The following is a 22,789-nucleotide window of genomic DNA, read 5'->3' on the forward strand; positions in this document are numbered from 1 at the left end:
TCCCTTTGCTCTCTACCAAGTATAAAACTCTGCTTCTTAGATAGAGTTCACCCCCTTTAAAATCATGTTTGAGATTACCCCCGTCATTATTCTTAACATCCAGGCAGAAGTCATCACTTAGTTTAAGGACCACCAATTGGTAGATGATCTCAAAAGTGTCCAATGGGCTTATAAACATGTTTGGCCTAAACTTCATGTTCTCTATAAAACAGGTTTTCTCTCTACCCCAACCCCATTGCCCAAAAGGTCTCGGGATGGCAGCGTGAAATCACAGACCCATTTTCAGCTAAAGACAACTCTGACTAGTAGGAGGAAAATTCAGCCTCAGAACTCCCTTCTGTCTTCCATTGAAGGGGCTCCTACCAAAACCCCAGGGACACCATGAGGGCTGAGTGATGACAACCCTGACCTCCTCTAAAATATAATAATAACTTCAGGAAGCCCCATAGTTGGGCCTTCTAGTTACTAGAGAAAGGGGGAAATGAGAGACCAAATCTTTTGGGTTTAGACTCTATCTTAGAGAACATGACCTAAGGTTGAACTCAAGTTAACTAACAGGACTGTTCCTAAAACCAGTTTTGAGGTTACCCCCAACAAATCTACACCTCCAGACTACAACTGGAGGTTCATTTCACTTCCTAACATCCACCAATCAGGAGGAAAATAAAAGTTAAATTTTATGATTTGGCTCCCAACACCATCCAATTATGTTAAAGGTTATAATGACCCCAATCAAATGTATCCCAGGCTAGATACCCCTTTCTTGCTTCTATAAATGCTTGCCTGAAGCTGAGTTCGAGGCCTCCCATTCTCCTGCATCAGAGATGGTGGTGTGGCCAAGCTAGAGCTTAAATAAAGAGACCCTAATGCGACTGCAGTGGATTTGGCTCCTTGGTGGTCTTTTTGAGGTTCATAAACATTTACTGGTACACACAACAACCCCAACAATGGGCAACTGTAAATGGGATTCCAAGAGTCTGTCGTTTCAGCTGGTGTTCTGTATGAATGGAGTCCTAAAGAAGTAGGTTCTAAGAGATGTGCTGGCACGTAAGTGCAGGCAGGCAGAAGGTGTGGCCCAGATTAAAGGTGTGCACCATGCCTGGACCTAAGCTGTTCTTCACTTAGAACTTGCTCTGTCCCAGGCTGGCCTTAAACTCAGAGATCTGTGTGTCCCTGCCTCCTGTGTTTAAAGACGTGTGCCACCTTGCCTGGGCCTAAATTTTTCATGGCTACTATGCCTCAAGATTTGGATCATAGATGTGCCCTCCATTTCTGGATTGTCGTTCATTCCAGGTACGGTTAAGCCGACAACTGGGAACAGCTATCACAGACCCCAGAAGCTCATACATTTGAATGTCTAGTCATCAGAGAGTGGAACTGCTGGAAAGTATTGTAATCATTAGGAAATATGTATTTGTTGGAGGAACTGTCACTGAGGCTTTGAGGTTTCAAAAGCCCATGCTCGGTCCAGTCCCTCTCTGTTTGCTGCCTGTGGACCAGAATGTAAAGCTCTCAGATACTGATCCACTGCCATCGGTGCTGCCATGTTCCCCACCATGATAAAGGAGGAAATCTCTGAAACTCTAAGCCAGCCCCAGTTAAATGCTTTCTTTTCTAAGAGTTTTCTTGGCCATGGTGTCTCTTCACAGCAATAGAACAGTGACTTAAGACACGAACCATCATGATTTTGTTTTAAATTGTGTGTATATGTGTTTGTGTCTTTGTGTGGCTAAGTGCATGTGAGTGTGGGTACCAAGGAGGCCACAAGAGAGTTGGAGTGAATGTGGAGGCTTTCACTGTAGCCCTAGTGGGCTTGAACTACATCCCTACATTCCTCTAGCCACTGACATCCTGGCTGACTGGGCTGGAGGAGGTCCTGGGAATGTAGGAGTTACCTCCTACTTTTTTTCTCAGCAGCTGTGTTTGGAGCCCACATTTCAAGCCCTACAGGGCAGTCTCAGGAGCTGAGGAAGGGAACACACAGTCTACTGGGTAGAGCATACTGGGCATAGGAAGAGAAACAGGAGGCCATTATAAAGGTTTCAGGGTGCTTCTGGTGTGGAACCACAGCACCACCAATGCCCCCGTGTTGACAGGGCAACGTTCTCAGTAGGGTGAGACAACATTGTATAGGGAAAAGCTTTGGGCTTTAGGCTCTGACAAGCCTGAGATAGATTGTTTTGAGCTGTGCAACTTAGGTTACATGCTTGCCCTCTCTGAACTTTCAGTTTGTTCTTCTGTTGACACGCAGGATTCTGTTCCAGACTGCTTACAGTGTGGAGGGAAGCACCAGGCTGTGTGAGGATTCTGAGCACCCGAAGGAAGCAGACAGTATATTTAGACTAGCCAGGGTACAGGAGGCATAATTTAGGGAGAGAATCTACAGCACTTTCCTCGTACTCTTAAAAAGAGCAGTGTCTTAGTCCACAAGAAGCCACAGTGGTGACCAGCCTGTTTCCTCACACCCTCTTTTTGGGACTTTATCTTCACGGAGCCATCCACTGCTTCCTCCAAAGTCCGTACATAGAGGTGTGAGTGCCAGGACCTGGCAGTCTTGCTTTGTGACCTGTGCAGTCTTGAACTGGCTCTCCTATGCTCCAGATTGGCTCCGCCCCCACATGTTGGCCACCTATCCAGGCAGGGAGAGGCAGCTGGGCCTGCAAGGGATTGGCTGGTCCAGACCAGCCTTCTCTAGGTGCCCCTGGTCAGGAGCCAGAGAAGGGAAGAGACAGACCTGGGAAACAAGTGCTCCCGAGAGAAGGTAATAGACTAGGGCCAGTGGGGCTGAGAGGTCCTAGGTTGGGCAGGACAGGAAGTCAGCAGTGGATGTTGATTTCTGGCTAATATTCCCTTTCCTCATCCACCTCCTCCATCCTCTCCTCTTTCATCTTCTCTCTCTCCATCTCCTTCTCATCCTCTTTCTCTTCCTCTTCTCCCCTTCTTGCCTGCCCCTATGCATTACCCCGGGTCTCCCTACCTCCCCAGGCCTTATCCCCAACTCTTTAATTCCCTGCTCCTGTCCACTGCCTCAGACCACCCTGTCCTTCCATGTCCCAGGTTATCACCCTGTGTGCATTTGCCCTGCAGGATGCCGCAGCCAAGCCTGTCCTGGCTGGGCCTAGAGCACACAGCAGCCTCTCCATGGCTGCTGCTGCTGCTGGCTGGGGCCTCCTGCCTCCTGGCTTGCATCCTGACCCAGGTTTATGCTATCCTTGAGAACTCTCATCGCCTCCGCTGTTTCCCGCAGCCCCCCAAACGAAACTGGCTCTTTGGACACCTAGGCCTGGTGAGTGTGGCAGTAAGATGGACCTGGGGTGTCAGGGTGGAAGGACTTGTGAGGAACCTGGAATAAGGCCTGGGGAACTGGGCACAGAGCTGTACTGGGGCCTAGGAAAGCAGAATAGCATCATCCACAGATGATGTTTTGAGTCTTCCCCACACCCAGTCTTCTCTGAGTCCTTTTCCAGCCCATCTTCTCTGCAGATGTGGGCCTCGTGTTCCCAAGCTCTGTTGTGTTGGACTTGAGGCCTCCTGAGGGGAGACCAGGGCCAGTCTCCATGGTACCATTTGTTTTCCGCTCATCTCTGGCTTCTCACTGGTCACAGAAATGAGCTGCAATCCTGACCAAGGCACACCCAGGGGCATAGCTAGTCTAGGGGAGCTCTGAGGGCTGATTTCTTAACCCCAGTTCTTCAGCATCTTCCTCTTAAGTCTGACTTCTCCACTGAGATGTGCCAATGAGTCCTGTTGCTCAATCTAGATATGAGCTAGCCACTTCTTCCCCTTTTGGAAGCTGTCTCAGAACCCATCCTCCACCGCACACCTTGAGCATAGACTTCCATCTGGTTTTCCTCTGTGTGATTTGGAGACATTTGCTTTCCTTGTAAGTGGTACGGTGCCAGGTGTACAGAGTTCAGCAGGGCCACACACAGGCTGCTCTGTCAGCGCCTGGGGTCAGCAGAGGACAGGTGAGAGTGGCCACCTTGACGGAGACTTAGAGGTTACCTCTGCTCCCTTGGGGTCTGCCGAGGTTACAAGTTCCCCAGGTGTGTCTTGTTAACTTTGCTGGGGAGATGTGAACAAGTCTGTGTTCATCCCAGGTGGGCACCAACATAACACATCCATTCATGTCCAGCTTGGTGAGAATATTGGCTTTGTAAGAGTTTTTACAGAGAACAGGTGAGGGGTTACTTATGAGATCACGGGTGACACAAAATGACTGCATTATTGTAAGGTCCCACCCATCATGGGTGACGACCTTACGGAAGCTGCACCACAGAGTCCAGATTTAAAACCCCGTTTTCTTATACACTGTGGCATATCCCAAGGTCACTTTCTGCTGTGGGAGAGAGTCGTAGCTGGAGTTCCAGGAGATCTCCTGACCTTCCCTCAGGAGTTCTGACAGCTTTCACCATCCCCTCTGACCTGGCTACTACTATACTGCTGTAGTTGCTATGACTACCAGGAGAAGTTGAAGATGGTACTCCTTCTTCAACTAAGGTTAGGCCTAGGGGAAAAGTGCCACATAGAAATAATCCATGTAGATCATGGATGGATGTGGGATATCTTGGGCATCCTGAGACCACACTACTACCCACTATTCCCCCATAATACTTTCCTTCTGTGGTCACCCCTGATGCTGGGACTGCTCCAAGGATAAGAAAATCTACATTCCAAAGCCATGGTGTTGAGTGACTTTTTGGGGGAGACACGAGCTATATTTTATTCATCTGGGACAAGGCACCCAGGACAGGGTAATAAAACAACTTCACTCAATCTTTCTTGATGAGCTATGGAATTTGTTGGAGTTCCAAATAGGAGGTGACTCAGGCAGCTGCACCACTAAAAAGTCAAGCCCAGCATAGGTGACGACTCATGAGAACTGCATATCCCTGTAGCTCCCTGCTCAGCATGCAGGCAGCTCCACCAAAGATTGCTCCCCTTTCCCCAGCCTGCAACTCTTTACTAATTATACCCCTTAGACAGTGCAGTGCGCTGGTTAGTCTTATTAATTTAATAGGCTTCCTGATTGTTAAGTTTCCCCAGCTTACTGAGTTTTGTGACGTTTCCCTTCTGCAAGAGGGAGTGTTCCAAGCTGAAGGAAACAAGTCCACAGCATACGGCCTGAGTGTCCTTGTGTGAGACTTTTCTCAGGGAGACACCACACAGGTCTGCTAAGTTCAAATGAGGAAAGTAGGAGAGACCCAAGTGATCATTTTTACCAGTGTCCACCTTTGGGAACTGGAGAGTTTATTGGAGTTACTGACAGAGATGTGGATGGGGATTATGGAAGCAGGGAGGACCCAAAAGCAGGATGGTGACTCAGGAGCTCCTTGCATGACTTTTGGGCAGCTCACGGGTTAGAGAATGTTCTCCAGGTGCCAGGCAGTTGCTTCCTATTTCTGTAACCTGCAGAGGCTTTGGAAGCCTTCTCCACCTTCTCAGAATCCTCTACCCCAGCTTCCCACAGGGAATGTTTCAATTTAGAAAAAATATTGCTCTACAGTTAAACAACATATACTAAACCTGCCTATGGTGAGTGCCCTGCTGGTGACACTATTTTGGAGGTTTGGAAACTTCAGGAGGTGGGGTGTAGTTGGAAGGCATAGATCCTTAGGGACAGATCATTGGGGGTATCTTGTCCTCTGATATTTTCTTATCTCTTTTTGCTTTTGTTCATGTGGGGTAAAGAGCTCCCTACCCTAGGCTCCTGTCACCGTGCTGTAAACATCAGGTGCATGGGGGTAAGCTGCCATGGACTAAGTGCTCTGAATTCGTGAGCACAGTGAGTCTTTCTTCCTTCCAGTTGCTCTCTCAGGTGTTCTGCTCACAGGTTCAAAGAAATAACCAACAAAGAACTCAATGGGTAGTTATGGAGGAAGTCAAAAGTCCAGAATCTGATGAGATAGTGACTGACTTCACTTGTGAGGTAATGACTGTGACTATGAGTTAATGACTGTGCCCATGAGGTAATGTCTATACTCATCAGGTAATGTCTGTGCCCATGAGGTAATGTCTATACTCATGAGGTAATGTCTATACTCATGAGGTAATGTCTGTGCCCATGAGGTAATGTCTATACTCATGAGGTAATGTCTATACTCATGAGGTAATGTCTATACTCATCAGGTAATGTCTGTGCCCATGAGGTAATGTCTATACTCATGAGGTAATGTCTATACTCATGAGGTAATGTCTATACTCATGAGGTAATGTTTATACTCATGAGGTAATGTCTGTGCCCATGAGGTAATGTCTATACTCATGAGGTAATGTTTATACTCATGAGGTAATGTCTGTGCCCATGAGGTAATGTCTATACTCATGAGGTAATGTTTATACTCATGAGGTAATGTCTGTGCCCATGAGGTAATGTCTATACTCATCAGGTAATGTCTGTGCCCATGAGGTAATGTCTATACTCATGAGGTAATGACTGTGCCTATGAGGTTGCATGGTATTAATGTCTGCTTTTTGATATGTTTACACTGGGAAGTAGGAACAAAAAAAGCAGAACAGAATAATACAGAAAAGTTTTTAGTTTAGCCAAGGTTCTGCAGAGATGGTAGGATGGCTGAAAGCACTGACTGTTCTTGCAGACACACACACACATGATCATATGCACATGTGCACACACACAAGCATGCACACACAACAAAATGAGATAATAAGATAAAATAGAGTGTTTAGGAACCAAAGTGAGGATGTGTCTTCTGTGTGGCGATAGGCGGGCTCAGCACTGTGGATGAAGAAGTCCTGAATGAAACTCTTGGAGCCCCCTGTGGCTTTCTACCCGACTTGTTCTCTCTGGAAGCCCAGAGAGGCAAACACCGGGTCTTCTTCTACAGATCCAGAGCTCAGAGGAAGGTCTCCTGTACATCCAGAGCCTGGTGCGAACCTTCAGGGATGTGTGCTGTTGGTGGGTGGGGCCGTGGCACCCCGTTATCCGCATATTCCACCCTGCCTTCATCAAGCCTGTGGTCTTGGCTCCAGGTAGACACCATGTTGGTCCCAGCTTGCACACCTTGCACACCCTTGACCCTCAAGCACAGTCTACCACAGACGGGCTGTGGTAGAAATGTCCCTGCTGTGCCTCATCTAGATTCATGTGACTCATCTGTGGCCATGTGGAGCATGTCTGGTGTGTGCCATGTGATGTCTTCTGGGTGGCCTTAATCTTTCTGGTGTGAATTGTTATCTGGCTAGGCCTGGTTCTCACCTGGACTCATATAACAATGGTTCTTGGTGGGGCCATAAACAACTGTTGGGTTCTGACTGGCTCTTACCTGAGGTATTATTAGAAATAGTCTTTTTCTCCTGGCAGTGTCTAGATACTATTTGGAGTGTCTGAAGTATGGGACAAAGGACTTTCTGAGATATGACTGAGACCTTATTTGAGAAAATCTGAGTAGGGTTAAAAATCTGTAAAATCAGCAGGGAAGTTGATTTTAATATTTTTAATATTTTTACTTTTATTTAAAATTGTGTGTGTGTGTATGTGTGTGTGTGTGTGTGTGTGTAGTGTAGTGTAGTGTAAGGTGTAAGGCAGAGGACGAAATGCAAGAATCAGTTCTCTTTTTCCACTGTGTAGATCCCAGGAATCAAACTCAGGTTATCAGGTTTGGTTGCAAGCACCTTCACCCACTGAGCCACCTTGCTGCCCCCACATAAACATTTTCCCCTCTAAAACTATGTTTTCCTAAACACTATGTTTTACTTTCACTGTGTAGCTCTGGCTAGCCTGGAATTTATTATGCAGAGTAGGCTGGTCTAAAGCTCACAGAGATCCACCTGACTTTCTCTTCAGAGTACTGGGATTAAAGGCATGCTCCATGCCTGGCCCAGAAACCACATCTGAGACCTGTCAGTGGGGCGTGCTGAGGTGTGTTTGGCCATCTGTGTCACAGTCACATCAGGTCATGTGTGTTTCAGTCATGTTAGCCTATGCGTGTTCGTGTCATATGACTGTGTCAGATGTCAGCACATGCTGGGGTGAACAGGAACATTGGGTCTCTGTGAAGGTCTGCAGAGTGTGATGCTGTACTCAGCAGGCTAAGCAGGTCAGACCATGCAGTAGCCATGTGAAGGCGTGTATGCCATGTCAGGCTGAGCCTTCTCTCTCTAGTGCTGCTGCCTGTCTGCCCCTCTTGCCTCTCCATGTCCCTGCCCCCAAACCTACCATGTGGACTTGGAGGGAGGGGAGTGTGCAGATGCCAGGCTGAGGCCCCTATTTCTCCCATGCCCTCCCTCTCGGCATGGCTCCTGATAGTCCTTGTTCACACCAGCTTCAGTTGCCCCCAAGGACACAGTCTTCTACCGTTTCCTGAAGCCGTGGCTCGGTGAGTACCTGCAGGTGAGGGGCTGGGAACACCCTCGGGGTACAGGGAAAATGCTGTCTTTGCCTACTTCCATTCTGCTCTAACAGGGGATGGCCTCTTGATGAGCAGTGGCGACAAGTGGAGCCACCACCGCCGCATGCTGACACCTGCCTTCCATTTCAACATCCTGAAGTCCCATGTGAAGATTTTTAATGACAGCACCAACATCATGCACGTGAGTCCCTGCGACCCAAGTTCCCAGCTGGAGTCTAGGGGATGAAGGGGATGTAACAGATCTGGTCTCCAGCCCTTGCTCAGAAGGAAGCTGTGATAAAATACTTTGAGGGGATCAACTTCAGGGAGGAAGGGTTTAGTTCCTCACAGTTTAAGGTCACAATTCATCCACTGGGGAGTCGCAGTGGCAGAAGTGGGAGACAGCTGCTCCCGCTGCTTCACTTTCTTCTTCTCCTTCAACCCAGGATCCCAGCAGTTAGTTAACCCAACTATGTTTAGTCCTGGTTTCATGTCTGTTTCTGTGGTAAAATTCCCAGACAAAAAGCAGCTTAGGGGAGGATGGGTTTGTTTGGCTCAGTCTGTCATTGCAAGGAAGTCGGAGTGGGAACTGAATGTGTCAAGAGCAGAGTGAACAAAGATGTGGATCTATGCCCACACTGCCTAGGGGATGGTGCCACTCACAGTAGGATGGGCTTTCCTGCACCAGTTAACAGTTAAGACAATTCCCCATCCACATGTCCACAGGCCAACATGATCTAGAAAACTCATGGAAAGACTCTCTTTCCAGGTGATTCCAACTTGGGACAAGTTCACAGTCAAAACTAGCCATCACATTTAGATAACCATTCACAGGCATGCCCAGAGAGTAACCTAATACAGAGATGCCTGAAGTATGCCTCACAAGTATGCCTGGATGCTTGTCTCCTAGGTAATTCTGTATTCTGTGAGGTTGGTAATCAACATTAATCATCACAGAACATTTGTGTGAGTCATTGCCAATTCTCTCTGACCCTCAGTTTCCACAACTGCAAAGTGGGATTAAAATCTCTCCTTTGTGCCTGTGATGATAGCATGGACTCAGGTCCCCATACACAGTGGGCACTCAGAAGGAGTTTCCCACATGGTCACCCTAAAAACTGAACAGTCATGGTGAAGACTTCATACAAATAAGGATGGGGAGCAAGTCATTCTAAACTCCTTGGTTGGAAGCAATAAAGGCTAAGGATGCTGACAGTGATATAGGCCGGAGTTGGTTTTCATGCTAATCATGGCATATGGTTGTCAGAGGGGCGGGAGGAATGCCCCTTGATTCTGGCTCATATCTTTCATGTTGAGGACTTGGTCAACTCTGATTTAGATAGAGTAGCCTCAGAACCCTAGTTGGCTTCTTATAATATCAGGTGGCTTACAACCTCTTGTAACCTCATCTCTAAGAGATCTGATGCCCTCTTCTGTCCCCCATAAGCACTGCATCCATGTTTACATACACAGACACAGATGTTAACACATAAATAAAAAAATTCTTTAAAAGTTTTTGGAGTGGCTCCAGAGGGACTCGTGGACGTTTGTCCCTGTGGCTCTTTTCCTCCAGAAGGCATCTGGGGGTGTTCCGATGATACAGAGTTTCACTAAAATGAGAGAAGACAGAAATCATTAAAGGCTTACATCTTTCTCTTCTCTTCACATGTATGTGTGGCATATGTGCATATGTATATATATGTTCACAGTATGTGTGGGGATACCCAAGCTTTATGTTGGGAATCCTTCATTTCTCTCTTCTCTCTCAGCCTTAGTCATTGAGGCAGAGTTTCTCAATCAAACCCTCAGTCTCCTTAGCCACCTTGCATTGGGGATCCTGTCTCTTCCTCTTGCATGCTATGATTAAAGGCATAAGTGGTTATGCCAGGCTGGGATCTTCTGTGATAGGAAACTCAAGGAAGCCTGGGATTTTTTCATGGAAGTAACTGCTGCTGAGTTGTCCTGCAAACACAGCTGAGAAATGACCTAAGTAAGGAACAATGAGATAGTATTGGCATTCCTAGGAAGGATTCTCATGACCAGGAGCGACCACCTCTCACACACCACAAGTTTTTTTTGTGTGTGCATGTATATGAGCATGAGTGCATGCATGTACATACATGTAGAAATCAGGGGTCAACTTTGGGTGTCCTTTTCTCCATCCACTGTGCTTTTTTGATACAGGGTCTCTCATTGCTTATCAATTAAGCCAGGCTAACTAGTGGTTGAGCCCTGGGACCCTTTTGTCCCTATCTCTCTGGGGCAAGGATTACAGATCCTTGTCATCATACTACTTAAAAACAAACAAACAAGTGGACAAACAACAACAACAAAAAACCAAGGGTTCAAGGAATAGAACCCAGATCCTCATGATTGGATGGTCAGTACTTTTCTGATTAAGCTGTTTCATCAGTAACCAGGGATATTTTTAAAATAAATTTATAGCAGGGAAGATAACCTGTATGTCAATCATGGTCTCACATACTGATTCTGTAGTAGCCACTGTCTGCTTTAACATTCATAAACTTGTGAAGTAGAGGGTGTTTCTGCCCAGCAAGAGTGAATCTAAAGGTTTGACACATCAGGGAGCTTGTTCAAGTCCACTCAGCTAAAGACACAATCTAGGGATGGTGGAGCACTGGTTCTATGTTGGTTTAGCACACAGCAAATCAGATCAAATCAGAGGCTGTTTCAGAAGCTCCTGTATAATGACTGGGATTGGGAAGAGGCTCTGAGTACGAAGACCAAACCTTGTTCCTGTCCCTTTCTCTGGCCAGGCCAAGTGGCAGCGTCTGGTTTCCAAAGGCAGTGCCCATTTGGACATGTTTGAACACATCAGCCTCATGACCCTGGACAGTCTGCAGAAGTGTGTTTTCAGCTTTGACAGCAATTGCCAGGAGTGAGTACCTGTCCTAGCCTGGGAACCTGGCCCACTGACACAAGGGAGGAAGGCCTGGAGCGACAGAGAAGGGCTTTCCTGGAGGAGGTAACTCAGAACTAGCATTAAAGGACCCTGGAGGGGAGAGAGTGAGTGGGCCTTCCAGGAGGTACAATCGTTCAGACGACAGCATGGAGATGCTGTCTGCATTCAACAGTGAAGTAGCACCTTGCAGGTGAGAGTATGGGGGAGATGGGAAATGGTGGCTCAATATTAAGGACCCTGGAAAGCTAGGCCAAGAGATGTAAACCTCATTTGCAAGATTTCAAGAAAAATACTGAAGGTGTTTGTTTGGGTTTATAATAGTCAGATTTCTCTTACTATAACAGCATGTCTGAGACAGTCAACATCAAGAGAAGAAATGTTTGTTAGAACCCAGGGTCTCATCGTTTGTCTCCTGTGATAAGGCAGTACCTCAAAGTTGGAACATGGAAAAGAGGGGGCTTCAAAGTAGAGATATGGGGGAGAAGCTCATTAGTCCTCACTTGGAACTACAGTACCTGGGGCTCTGTAGGCATGCTGTGTGATACTACGCCTGGGGAGATGAAAAAAACCTGTGATAGATCAAAGAAAGTATGGACACTGCCAAAGCCCAAATTGGCAAACCAATCAGTTTTATTGGGGTTCACTCATTTCTGAAGGAGCAAAATTGACAGGTGTATCACCAAAGCCCCAACTCAGCATGGGCAATAGCTCACAAAGCTGAAACTCCAGAACTGCAGCTCTACAGGTCAGAGCATCTCCTCTCCTCAGCAGTCCTTACCACTTATGCAACTCTGGGGAATGAGGGACCTTGTGATTCTGGTGAGTTTCAGGGATTTCCTGAGACTTGAGAGTTGTTTACTTCTTGAGTCTTAATGACTCTTGCTCCAGGTTGAAAGGCTTCAGTTCAGAGGTAATTGCTATATGATAAGGCAGTTAATGGTTTCTGGAGACAGAGAAACATTTTCTTCAGTGGTATAGCCACTGGTAAGGTGTCCACATTTCCTGTAAATAAACCCTCATTAAACTCATTGAATTACCAGTAATGATAATTAATAGCTATAGACATGAAAATGGAAAGAAGAGGAGTTGAGAATTGAATTAGCAGGAGGATGAGGGGGGACAAGAGAGTGTACCAGGGTGAGTGAGTGAAAGTGATAATGAACCCATCATTGTGTACAACAGATGCCAAGAAAAAGATTTTCTAAAAAGAGAGATAAGAAACAGCCAGAATCCCAAAGTCCTCTTCAGTGATCACAAGACTCCCAAGTCTGACTACCACACACAGAACAAAGCTCTGGGGACAGGAGATGGGCAAAGTCTGACCTGAGCTCTGTAGACACTGACCTAAAGGCACAAATGAGTTCCCACTGAATGTGAGAACTGAATAGGACAGAACTGAGCTCAGAACTGTTGAAAGATGATTGTGCACTGTGGGCAGAGTTTGAGGAAGGAGGTGGGACAGTCTGGATACTGGGTGGAAGTGGAAGGGGAGGAGCCTGATGTCCACGCTGTATCCTGGGGCAGGAGGAGGCAGCTCACAAAAATGCAATGAATGGCTGGAGACTGGAGAGCTCTTCCCTGTGGCTGACGAACTGGCTTTTTCCCCCTGAGAGATGATTTCCTCCCTGGGAAGAACCAAATAGTTCTTCTCCAAAGGTGGGCACTTAGGACAGACTAAAGTGTAAGCCCAGCGAAGTTCACCTCTGTGAGACTAATGAGGCAAAATGAAAGTGACCTGGAGACAGGTTCAGGTTTCCCCAAACTCCAAGCATGGCACTAATTTGATGACTTTTTATAGTAACATAACAAAGAAAGTAATTAATTGGGGCTTAGTGGTTAAGAGCATTTGCTGATCTGTGCAGGACCCGGGTTCAGTTCCAAGCACCCGTAGCTCACTGCCACCATAGCTCTAGTTCGAGGGAATTCAGTGCTCTCTTCTGACCATTGTGAGCTTCAGGAATGCATGTTACACACATGTATACATGCAGGGAAAACACTTATATACATTGTGATGATTTGTATTTGCTCGGCCGAGGGAGTGGCACTATCAGAAGGTATGGTCCTGTTGGAGTAAGTGTGTCACTGTAGGTGTGGGCTATAAGACCCTCATCTTAGCTGCCTGGAAGTAAGTATTCTTTTAGCAGCCTTCAGATGAAGATGTAGAACTTTCAGCTCCTCCTGCACCATGCCTGCCTGGAAGCTGCCGTGCTCTTGCCTTGATAATAATAATGGACTGAACCTCTGATTCTATAAGCCAGTCCCAATTAAATGATGTCCTTATAAGAGTTGCTTTGCTCATGATGTCTGTTCACAGCAGTAAAACCTTAACTAAGACACACATAGAATAAAATAAATAAATCTAAAATTTTTTAAAAAAAACAGTCAAAAACCAAGGCACTTTTAGAATATATCGATGGAGACACCAGGTATGTGGTTAATGTACAGTGGGGGGGGGTTCTGCTGTGGGTGTTACCTGATGACACACTTAGCCTTTTTTGGTTGGTGGAAACTTATGGTTTTGTTAAGTTCCTACATTCTAAAAGCCACAGGATGTTAGGCTAGACACCGAGATGGGCAAGGAATGATGACTATTATGGGGGCTAAAGACTGTCCAAGATAAACTGTAATTAGACTCTGGATGTGACATATCCCAACTCTCTAGTTGTTGAAATTCTAATCCTCATATCAGCCTTGTAGAAGGGTCACAAGGTCAACTGCAATTCCTTCCAGGAACTGCCTTTACAGGTTTACTAGACTTACATATGAGCACAAGAGAGCAGTTACAGAAGAAAGGTGACAACATGACATGACATGCTCCTATGGGGAACCCCAAACAGCCACACTATCACCAAGTCCCACCCCACGGTGTGTGGTCTCATGGATATTCATGGAGTCCCACTTTCTAGATCACTTGCAGCAGGTGGTAGGAGACAGAGAAATAGCTGGAGTCTCAGGTGGTGGCCTCCTGGCCCTTCTTTCCTCCATCTACTGGGAGGCACAAATTGGTTTGTTACTATCACCATAGACCTGGGTACCACCCTATTGCTCTGCTCTAGTTGCCATGGTTACCAGGCAAAGTCCAAGATGGTGTCAAGAGTGAACAAATGCTTCCAGTTTCTCCATTCTCCATAGGCAGCAGCTGAGGTGTTTTTCAGTGCTCGAATATGTTAACATATCACTTCTGCTCTGCTCATGCCCTGCAGGAAGCCTAGTGAATACATCGCTGCCATCTTAGAACTTAGTGCCTTAGTGGCCAGAAGGCACCAGAGGCTGCTTCTGCATGTGGACCTGTTGTATCACCTCACCTGTGATGGGATGCGCTTCCGGAAGGCCTGCCGTCTAGTGCATGACTTCACCGATGCTGTCATCAAGGAGCGGCGCCGCACCCTCCCTGATCAAGGTGCTGATGATGTCCTCAAGGCCAAGGCCAAGGCCAAGACTTTGGACTTTATTGATGTGCTGCTGCTAAGCAAGGTGGGTTTCTAAAGGGGGGGCAGACTGGGGTCAGGGGAAACTGAGGCTGGGATGACAATGTGACCTGACAAAGTTGAGCACGCTCTGTCCTTACTTCAAAGGCAATCCCCATTCAACTCCTGTACCCCAAATGCCACTCATGTCTCCAGACACTTGTAGCACAGGGATAAAGGACACTGATGGGTTGCTGGTTCCTCTAACCAGGGGTCAGCACAGGAGGCTGGCAGCCAGAGGTGATGTCACTGGTGTGGGTACTCTGGTGATGAGCATAGGTGCAGGGGTGTGGTGGGCATGGGTGTCTAGAAACATCAGGGTCTTCAGAGACTGTCCTGGGTTAGATGCAGGAACCCTAACAGCTGGTGCCATCTGGTGCTTGCTTTGTCTTCAGGATGAACATGGGAAGGCTCTGTCTGATGAAGACATCCGAGCAGAGGCTGACACCTTCATGTTTGGAGGTGAGTGAGTGTGTTCCTGTGAACTGTTAGAGAGAGTGCAGAGGTCTAGGCATCCTGGCCACAGGGTTGTGGACCCTGCATCGTTCTAAAATTTCCCTTCTGTGTCCTTCTGGTTGGGTGGGAGTGGGGTGAGCCACCTTAGTGTTGTTCACTTGGTAGGGCTGTCCACCCAGGGATCCCAGACAGCCTATCTGCCTTTCAGGCCATGATACCACAGCCAGTGGGCTCTCCTGGATCCTGTACAACTTGGCGAGGCACCCAGAATACCAGGAGCGCTGCCGGCAGGAGGTGCGGGAGCTTCTGAGGGACCATGAGTCTGAGGAGATTGAATGGTAAGTCAGGTGCAAGAATTCTTTTGGGCCCCTTTCCTGGCTTTTTTTCTCTAGAGAAGAGAAAAGATAGTGGAGGATAGGAAAGAAGAGCAGGTCCACATTTTCACGGGGACCTGAAAAATATACAAAGGCGTTGAGAGACAGAGGTGAGGAGGGAGGAGAGGAAATGAGGAAGTGGGAGACAGATAAAGTTGTGTGTACATGTACATGTGTGTGCACACATGTGCACTTGAGTTCCTGTGGTGGGGCTGTGACGAGTCAGGACAGCCGCAACTGAGGCCATCGATTGGAAGCGGCTTTGATTTTAACCCAAGGGTAATCGGGAGCCATGGGAAGTGTTTGAGCTAAGGAGAGGCAGGTCAGCTGTGTGTATCATAAAGGACCTTGTAGAATTCTTCAAGTTTCTCCTTACTCTTTCATTTTCAGATTGACCTAATGTATAAGTCTTTAGTCTTCCAGAAAATCTTTAACTTAGTTTATTGGAGTTTCTTAGAAACATCAGATGAGCTGTGTGTCTTGGGGAGACCCTTTAGTCCCTTTACTCGAGAAATTGAGGCAAAAGGATCCCTTGAAGCAGGAGTTGATAATAAGTTCGGGTAGCATAGCAAGACCCTGTTCATCTCAAAACACAAAAAACAAAAATGAAAAATTGGGTCTGTGCTTAAGAGGACCTAGTTCAGTTCCCAGCACCCATGTTGTGTCTCTCACAGCATGACCAAGGCAAGTCATGAGGACAGCATTTAATTGGGGCTGGCTTACAGGTTCAGAAGTTTAGTCCTTTATCATCCAGGCAGGCATGATGCAGGAGGAGCTGGGAGTTCTACATCTTCATCTGAAGGCTGCTAACAGAATACTAGCTTCCAGGCAGCTAGGATGAGGGTCTTAAAGCCCACACCCACAGTGACACATCTCCATCAGAGCCACATCTTCCAATAGTGCCACTCTCCAGGCCAAGCATATACAAACCATCACATTCCACTCCCTGGCCCTCATAGGCTTGTTCAAACATATGAGTCTATGGGGACCACACCTACACATAGCATAGTGAAAAATTCATTAAGTCCAACTTCAAAGGTGCCCATAGTCTATAGCAGTCTCAACAATGTTAAAAGTCCAAAGTTCAAAGTCTCTTCTGAGATTAATCCAATTATTTAACTGTAATCCCCAAAGCAAGACAGGAAACCAGCTGGGCAAACTCTAAACTCTGCATCTCTGTGTCTGATTTCAAGGAGGTCTTCAGATCTCCAACTCCTTTTGCATCTTTGTTGACAACAAATTTCTTTCTCTTGGACCAGTTCCACTCCCTGTTAACAGCTTTCCTCAGTAGACAGCTCATCTTGGGGTCTCCAAGGCAACTTAAATGTTACGGTTTTTTGTTTCAATGTCTGGGATCCATATATGATCTTCTGGGCTCCTCCAAAGGGCTGGTGTCACTTCTCCAGCTCTGCCCTCTGTGGTACTCTAAGCTCAGGTTGATACACTGCCACTGCTGCTGTTCTTGGTGATCATCCCATGGTACTGGCATCTCCAATATGGCAGAGTCTTCCAATGCAACTAGGCTTCACCAGTAGCCTCTCATAGGATCTCTTCATGGTTCCAAGTCTCAAATCCTTTATGTGACTCCTTCAGTCCTGGGCCATCAACTACAACTGAGACTGCACTTTCACCAATGGCCTTTCATGGCCTCACACTGTGCCAAGCCTCAGCTGTTTTTCATGACACCTTTCATGCCTTCAAAAATCAGTACCACTTGAATGATTCTTACACATTACTAAGTACAGGTGCAACACAAGGTACAACCTTGGTTGTCTCTGGAACAAAGCTTCTTTGTGCTCTCAGAAAACACTTCCCAGAAGATTTCACCTCAGTGATGCTGGTCTCTTCTTAATCACCACTAATTTCTTTGCTCCAGCTGACCAGCACCAGTTGTCCCAGTTCCTTTCCATTCTTGACTCTAAAGCCAGAGTCATGTCGCCGAAGTTGCCAGGGTCTGCTGCTTGCAGGAGCTGGAACGGTCCCTTTGTTCTATTACATTATCACTAGCTTCCTGTTTTCCAATTCCTTTTCTGCCTAAGCTTGGTTGTCCTGAATCTTGCTCTGTAGATTGACCTTGAACTCAGATATCTGCATGCCTGTCTCTTGGGATTAAAGGTGGGTACCACCTGGATTTAAATTTTTCTTCACCTAGAACTTGCTCTGTCCCAGGCTGGCCTTGAACTCTGTTTGGCTTTATCTCCTGGGATTAAAGGTGTGCACCACCTTGCCTGGTGGTCCCACTCCCTTCATCCATTATCTCCTAGAACATAGGATTCAACTCCATTCATTTCCTGCTATCCCTTTAATTTTTTAATTTTTAATATAAAAACATAACTTTGTGTTATATTTTCCCTTTCTCAGCTTGCTCTGCTTGTTTAAAATACTCTTCATGAGACTTAACCAGAAGACAAAATCTATGATGGCTCTCTGAGACTTCCTTTGTCAATGCAATTAATCTGAGTCTCTTCACCTTAGCCTCAGGGACTCTTCAGACAAGAGCAAAAAGTAGCCACATTCTTCACCAAGATACCACAAAACAGTCTCTAGGTCACACACTGAAATTCTCCACTGAAATTTCTTGGGCCAGGTCTGCACAGTTCATATCACTCAAAGCAACAAAGTTTTCCATAGTCTTACTAGGATGGCTCATTAAGCCCCACTTAGAATATTCCATGGCTTTCCAAATCCAAAGCCCCCAAGTCCACATTATTCCAAACAAAAGCATGGTCAGGCCTATCACAGCAATACCCCAAGTCCCTGGTACCAACTTCGGTCTTCGGTCTTACTGCTGTGAGCAGACACCATGAGCAAGGCAACTCTTATAAGGACAACATTTAATTGGGGCTAGCTCACAAGTTCAGAGGTTCAGTCCATTATCATTAAGGTGGGAACATGGCAGCATCCAGGCAGACAAGGTGCAGGAGGAGCTCAGAGTGCTACATCTTCATCTGAAGGCTGCTAGCAGAAGACTGACTTCCAGGCAGCTTTAAGGGTCTTAAGCCCACATCCACAGTAACACACCTACTCCAACAGGGCTACACCTTCTAAAAGTGCCACTTCCTGGGTCAAGCATGTGCAAACCATCACAGAGGGATACATAAACAAAGAAACAAAAGTTAGCAACCAGGCAGCCTTTCAGAAGATGTGGTGATGGGCCACGGGGGGGTGAGTGGTGTGCTCTGGAGTGCAGATTTTCAGCTGCAGATTTAGCAGCATCAGGTCCTGAAATTTTAAATAATCACAACACACCAAAAGAAGACAAATTAAAGATTTTAACTGCACCATTGGCTCTTAATTAGTTGTTAGTGTTTTTCCCATGGATTCTGCCTGGGGTTGTGGCTTGGTGGTAGACCACTCACATAGAATGTGCAAGGCCCTGGGCTAGATCCTCAGTACCACAAAACCAAAACTAAACAAACTGTGGAGGTTTGAATATGTTTGGCTCAGGGACTGGCACTCTAGTGTGTTGCTGTGGGCATGGGCTTTTAAGACCCTTGTCCCAGCTTCCTGGAAGCCGATCTCCTACTAGCTGCCTTCAGAACAAGGGGTAGAACCCTCAGCTCCTCCAGCACCATAGTGTCTGGATGCTGCCATGCTTCCTGCCGTGATAATAACAGACTGAACCTATGAACCTGTAAGCCAGCCTCAGTGAAATGTCCTTTAAGAGTTGCCTTGGTAATGGTGTCTCTTCACAGCAGTAAACCCTAAGTAAGACACAAACTAAAACCAAAACAAGCACCTGCAATGCCTCTCTCTGCTGAAAGGACACACTCACCCTGCACCCCAGGCTGCACCCAGCCTTCCTCCCCACCTTGGCTAACTGCATTTCTAGCGTCTCCAGTGCAACGACGACAAAGCGAAGCTGTAGAGCCACTTATCTTCTTTCTACTGCTTTGTCGTTTGGTTTCTCTCTTTTTTGCCATAACAAATAATTTTTATGTAACTTGTTAAATTAAAATTTATTTTTATTTTAAAATCACATATGTGTATGTGTGTGAGTATTAACATGTGAGTGCAGTGTCTGCAGAGGCTGGAAAAGTGTGTCAAAGCCTGTAGAGTTGGAGTGTATGGGGCAGTTGTGAGCTGCCTGTAGTGCTGAGACTTGAACTCAGGTCCTCTTAAGCACTAAGCCAACTGTCCTGCCTGTTTGTTAACTTTTGTGTTCTTGGCATTACACTTTTGTTCTTTTAGAAAAAGATTTTTTTCTGGCTAACCTTTCTTTGGTACTCTTAATTATCTAATTTAAAAAGCTTTTGGTTAATTAATAAGTTAATCATTAAGAATGACACAATTAAACTATTTAGTCATAAGCTAACCAACAGTTAATTAATAATGAACGCCTTTTGAGACAGTGTCATTGTGTGCCAAAGGCTGGACTGGAACGCATAATCCTCATGTCTCAGTCTTTCCTTTGTTGGAATTCTGCTTTTTAATTGCATATACTAATTAGTTAATTAATCTCTCTTGGAGACTGAACTTGCCTTCAGACTTACTGGCAGCTGCTTTTCCTCTCTGAGCCATCTAGTCCGCCGTGTTTTCCAGTTCTCAAGTACTTCATTCATCTTAGCACTTAGTACAGGAAAAGGGTTCACTGGGTCTCAGGGGAGTTGAAGTTCTCTGAAGTCCTCTCATTTTTGATCTGGCTAACTATTAGTTGGTTTTTTCCCTCAGGGACGACCTGGCCCAGCTGCCATTCCTCACCATGTGCATCAAGGAGAGCCTGCGGCTGCATCCTCCAGTCACTGCCGTCTCCCGCTGCTGCACCCAGGACGTTCTGCTCCCAGATGGCCGGGTCATTCCCAAAGGTGCCCGCAGCATCAGGGAGGAGCGTTCTGGGCAGACAGTGGACCCAGGTTGCAGTGTCTTCATAGCTCCGTTTCCCCTGCAGGTGTCATCTGCCGAATAAGTATTTTTGGGACACATCACAATCCAGCTGTGTGGCCAGATCCAGAGGTGCTGTCCTTCTTAATTTTTCAATGTTGTGGGCTGGGGTTCTCAACAGGATGGTCTTTCTGTTTGTTGGATAAGGTCTGATGTAGCTCAGGCTGGCTTCAGCTTGACCTTCTGATCCTCAGTGTTGAGATGACAGGTGTGCAGAACCACACCTGGTTTATGGGATCCAGGGTTTGTGCTTGCTAGGTAACTGCTCTTTCAACTCAGCTACCTCCCCAGCCCGTCATGGGTTTTATGAAGTAGGGTGTCAAGTATCCCAAGCTAACCTGGAAGCCCTTATACAGGATTTTACCCTGAGTCCTTGATCCTCCTGCTGGATGGCAGGTTTGCAGCCATCAGTTTTATGCTGATACTGGGATGGAATTCAGCGTTTCCAACTACTCCTCACTACATCCCAGGAGGTATATATGTCAACTCTGACCTTCCACTCTCGTCGGGCTACACTGGTGATTGATCCTCATCCGCCATGGTTCTATGTCTCCTGCAGGTCTATGACCCTTTCCGCTTTGATGCAGAAAATGTCAAGGGCAGGTCGTCCCTGGCTTTTATTCCCTTCTCGGCTGGGCCAAGGTAAGGCCAGGACTGAGGGGGGAAGGGTCTGGGGCTGACAGTGGGGACAGGGGTTGTTGGGGTATTTGGAGGTTAGTGTCTCCTTCCTGCTATAGAAATTGTGCAAAGGTTTGGGGAACCAGGGAGGAGAAGGTAAAGAGAATTTGTGCTCAGAATCCAGCCCTAGGTTGTTGTTACTGATCTAGGCTAGGCTCTGAGGATGTCGACGCCCATGCATGGTCCCGGATACCTCGAGTCTCAGTCCAGGTTCTAGCGCTGTGTTGGTCCGGGTTAGGGTCTAGGGCACAGTCAGAGTCCCCACCCCGCCCTGATGCAGGAACTGCATAGGACAGACTTTCGCCATGAGTGAGATGAAGGTGGCGTTGGCGCTGACTCTGCTACGCTTCCGCGTTCTGCCGGATGACGAGGAGCCGCGCAGGAAGCCAGAGCTGATCCTGCGCGCGGAGGGCGGGCTGTGGCTGCGGGTGGAGCCGCTCAGCGCAGGATCTTAGTGACCCCACAGCTGGCCTGGGACCGCCCCATCCACCTACTCACCTACGCATTTCCAGGAATAAAAAAATCTCTTGTCACCTTGTCTGAACTTCACCAAACATCCAGCTTACATGCCTCATGTGAGCCACAGGGAGCTATGGAAGGTGTTTGAGCCGTAGAGGTATTTAAGGGACTTGATGATTAACATTGTCACCTAAAAGACAAGGCACAACCGTGAGGGATTATCTGGATAAATCAACTGAAGTGGAATGATCCATCCTGATCCTAACTGGCAGTGGCGCCATTACTGGGTTTGGGTTCTGGGTTGTATTATTTAAAAAAAAAAAAAAAGTGTGGCCCAGATTAGAGGTGGCTCTTCCCACCTCAAATGATCTAATCAAGAAAAATCCCCTAGAGGTGTGCCAAACATCTTGGGCTTTAGTTAATTACAGATGTAGTCAAATTGAAAACCAAGAATGGCCACCACAGCCAGACTATCTACTCCTTCCCAAACATTTCCACCGGTGTGGGACCAAGCACCTGAACACATGAGCCCTTGGAGTCATCCTCATCCAAATCAACACAGTCCCTTACCTTTTGAGGGTATGTCATTATAGCAACTGGGCAGGTATATTAGTCAGGGTTCTCTAGAGTCACAGAACTTGTGGAATGTCTCTGTATGTTAAGGGGATTTATTGGAATGGCGCACAGTCTGTAGTCCTGAGAAGCCAAATCTTTTAAGTTCAGATTCCATTTTAGAGAACCTGACCTAAGTATGAACTCAGGTGAACTAACAGGCTGGTACCTAGCATTAGTTTCCAAGTTGCCCCCAACAAAACCCAAGCCTATTTCCAGTCTCTAGGCTAGTCCCCAGTAAGACCAGCATCTCCAGGTCACACACCCAACAAACATACATGTATGAAATGATCAGAAATAAAGGAAACATTTAAGAAGTGTATGTCACCCCGCCATCAGGGAAAGAGAGACACGCTGGAAGAATGAGATCTGCCTGGTTCTACCAGTGACAATGACAGGAGCTGCTCTGGTGACCTCTCCACAGCTTCTAACACTGAGCATTAGAGTGTGCCCAAAGATGTCTAGATATCCAGTACTTCCCTGTGGATGGACATATTCTCTTTTGCTTATAATTTGTCTTAAATTAACTGTGTGAGTGTGAGAGTGTGTGTGTGTGTGTGAGTGTGTGCATGTGTGTGTGTGTATGTG

At 46.8% G+C, this 22,789-nt stretch overlaps 1 protein-coding gene across 1 annotated transcript; it reads left to right on the top strand.

Annotated features, from left to right (window-relative positions):
- Nucleotides 1–8,439: 8,439 nt before the first annotated feature.
- Nucleotides 8,440–21,443, top strand: LOC308429989 (cytochrome P450 4F3; the record flags this gene model as incomplete). Its single annotated transcript, XM_080929062.1, has 8 exons — nt 8,440–8,553; nt 11,129–11,250; nt 14,478–14,748; nt 15,137–15,203; nt 15,406–15,535; nt 20,243–20,376; nt 20,460–20,524; nt 21,411–21,443. The coding sequence occupies 8 exons, from the start codon at nt 8,440–8,442 to the stop codon at nt 21,441–21,443; spliced, it is 936 nt and encodes a 311-aa protein (XP_080785188.1).
- Between the last annotated feature and the right edge of the window lie 1,346 nt (nt 21,444–22,789).

Source organism: Micromys minutus (genome assembly GCF_963924665.1).
Source record: "Micromys minutus genome assembly, chromosome: 14".
Classification (NCBI taxonomy): domain Eukaryota; kingdom Metazoa; phylum Chordata; class Mammalia; order Rodentia; family Muridae; genus Micromys; species Micromys minutus.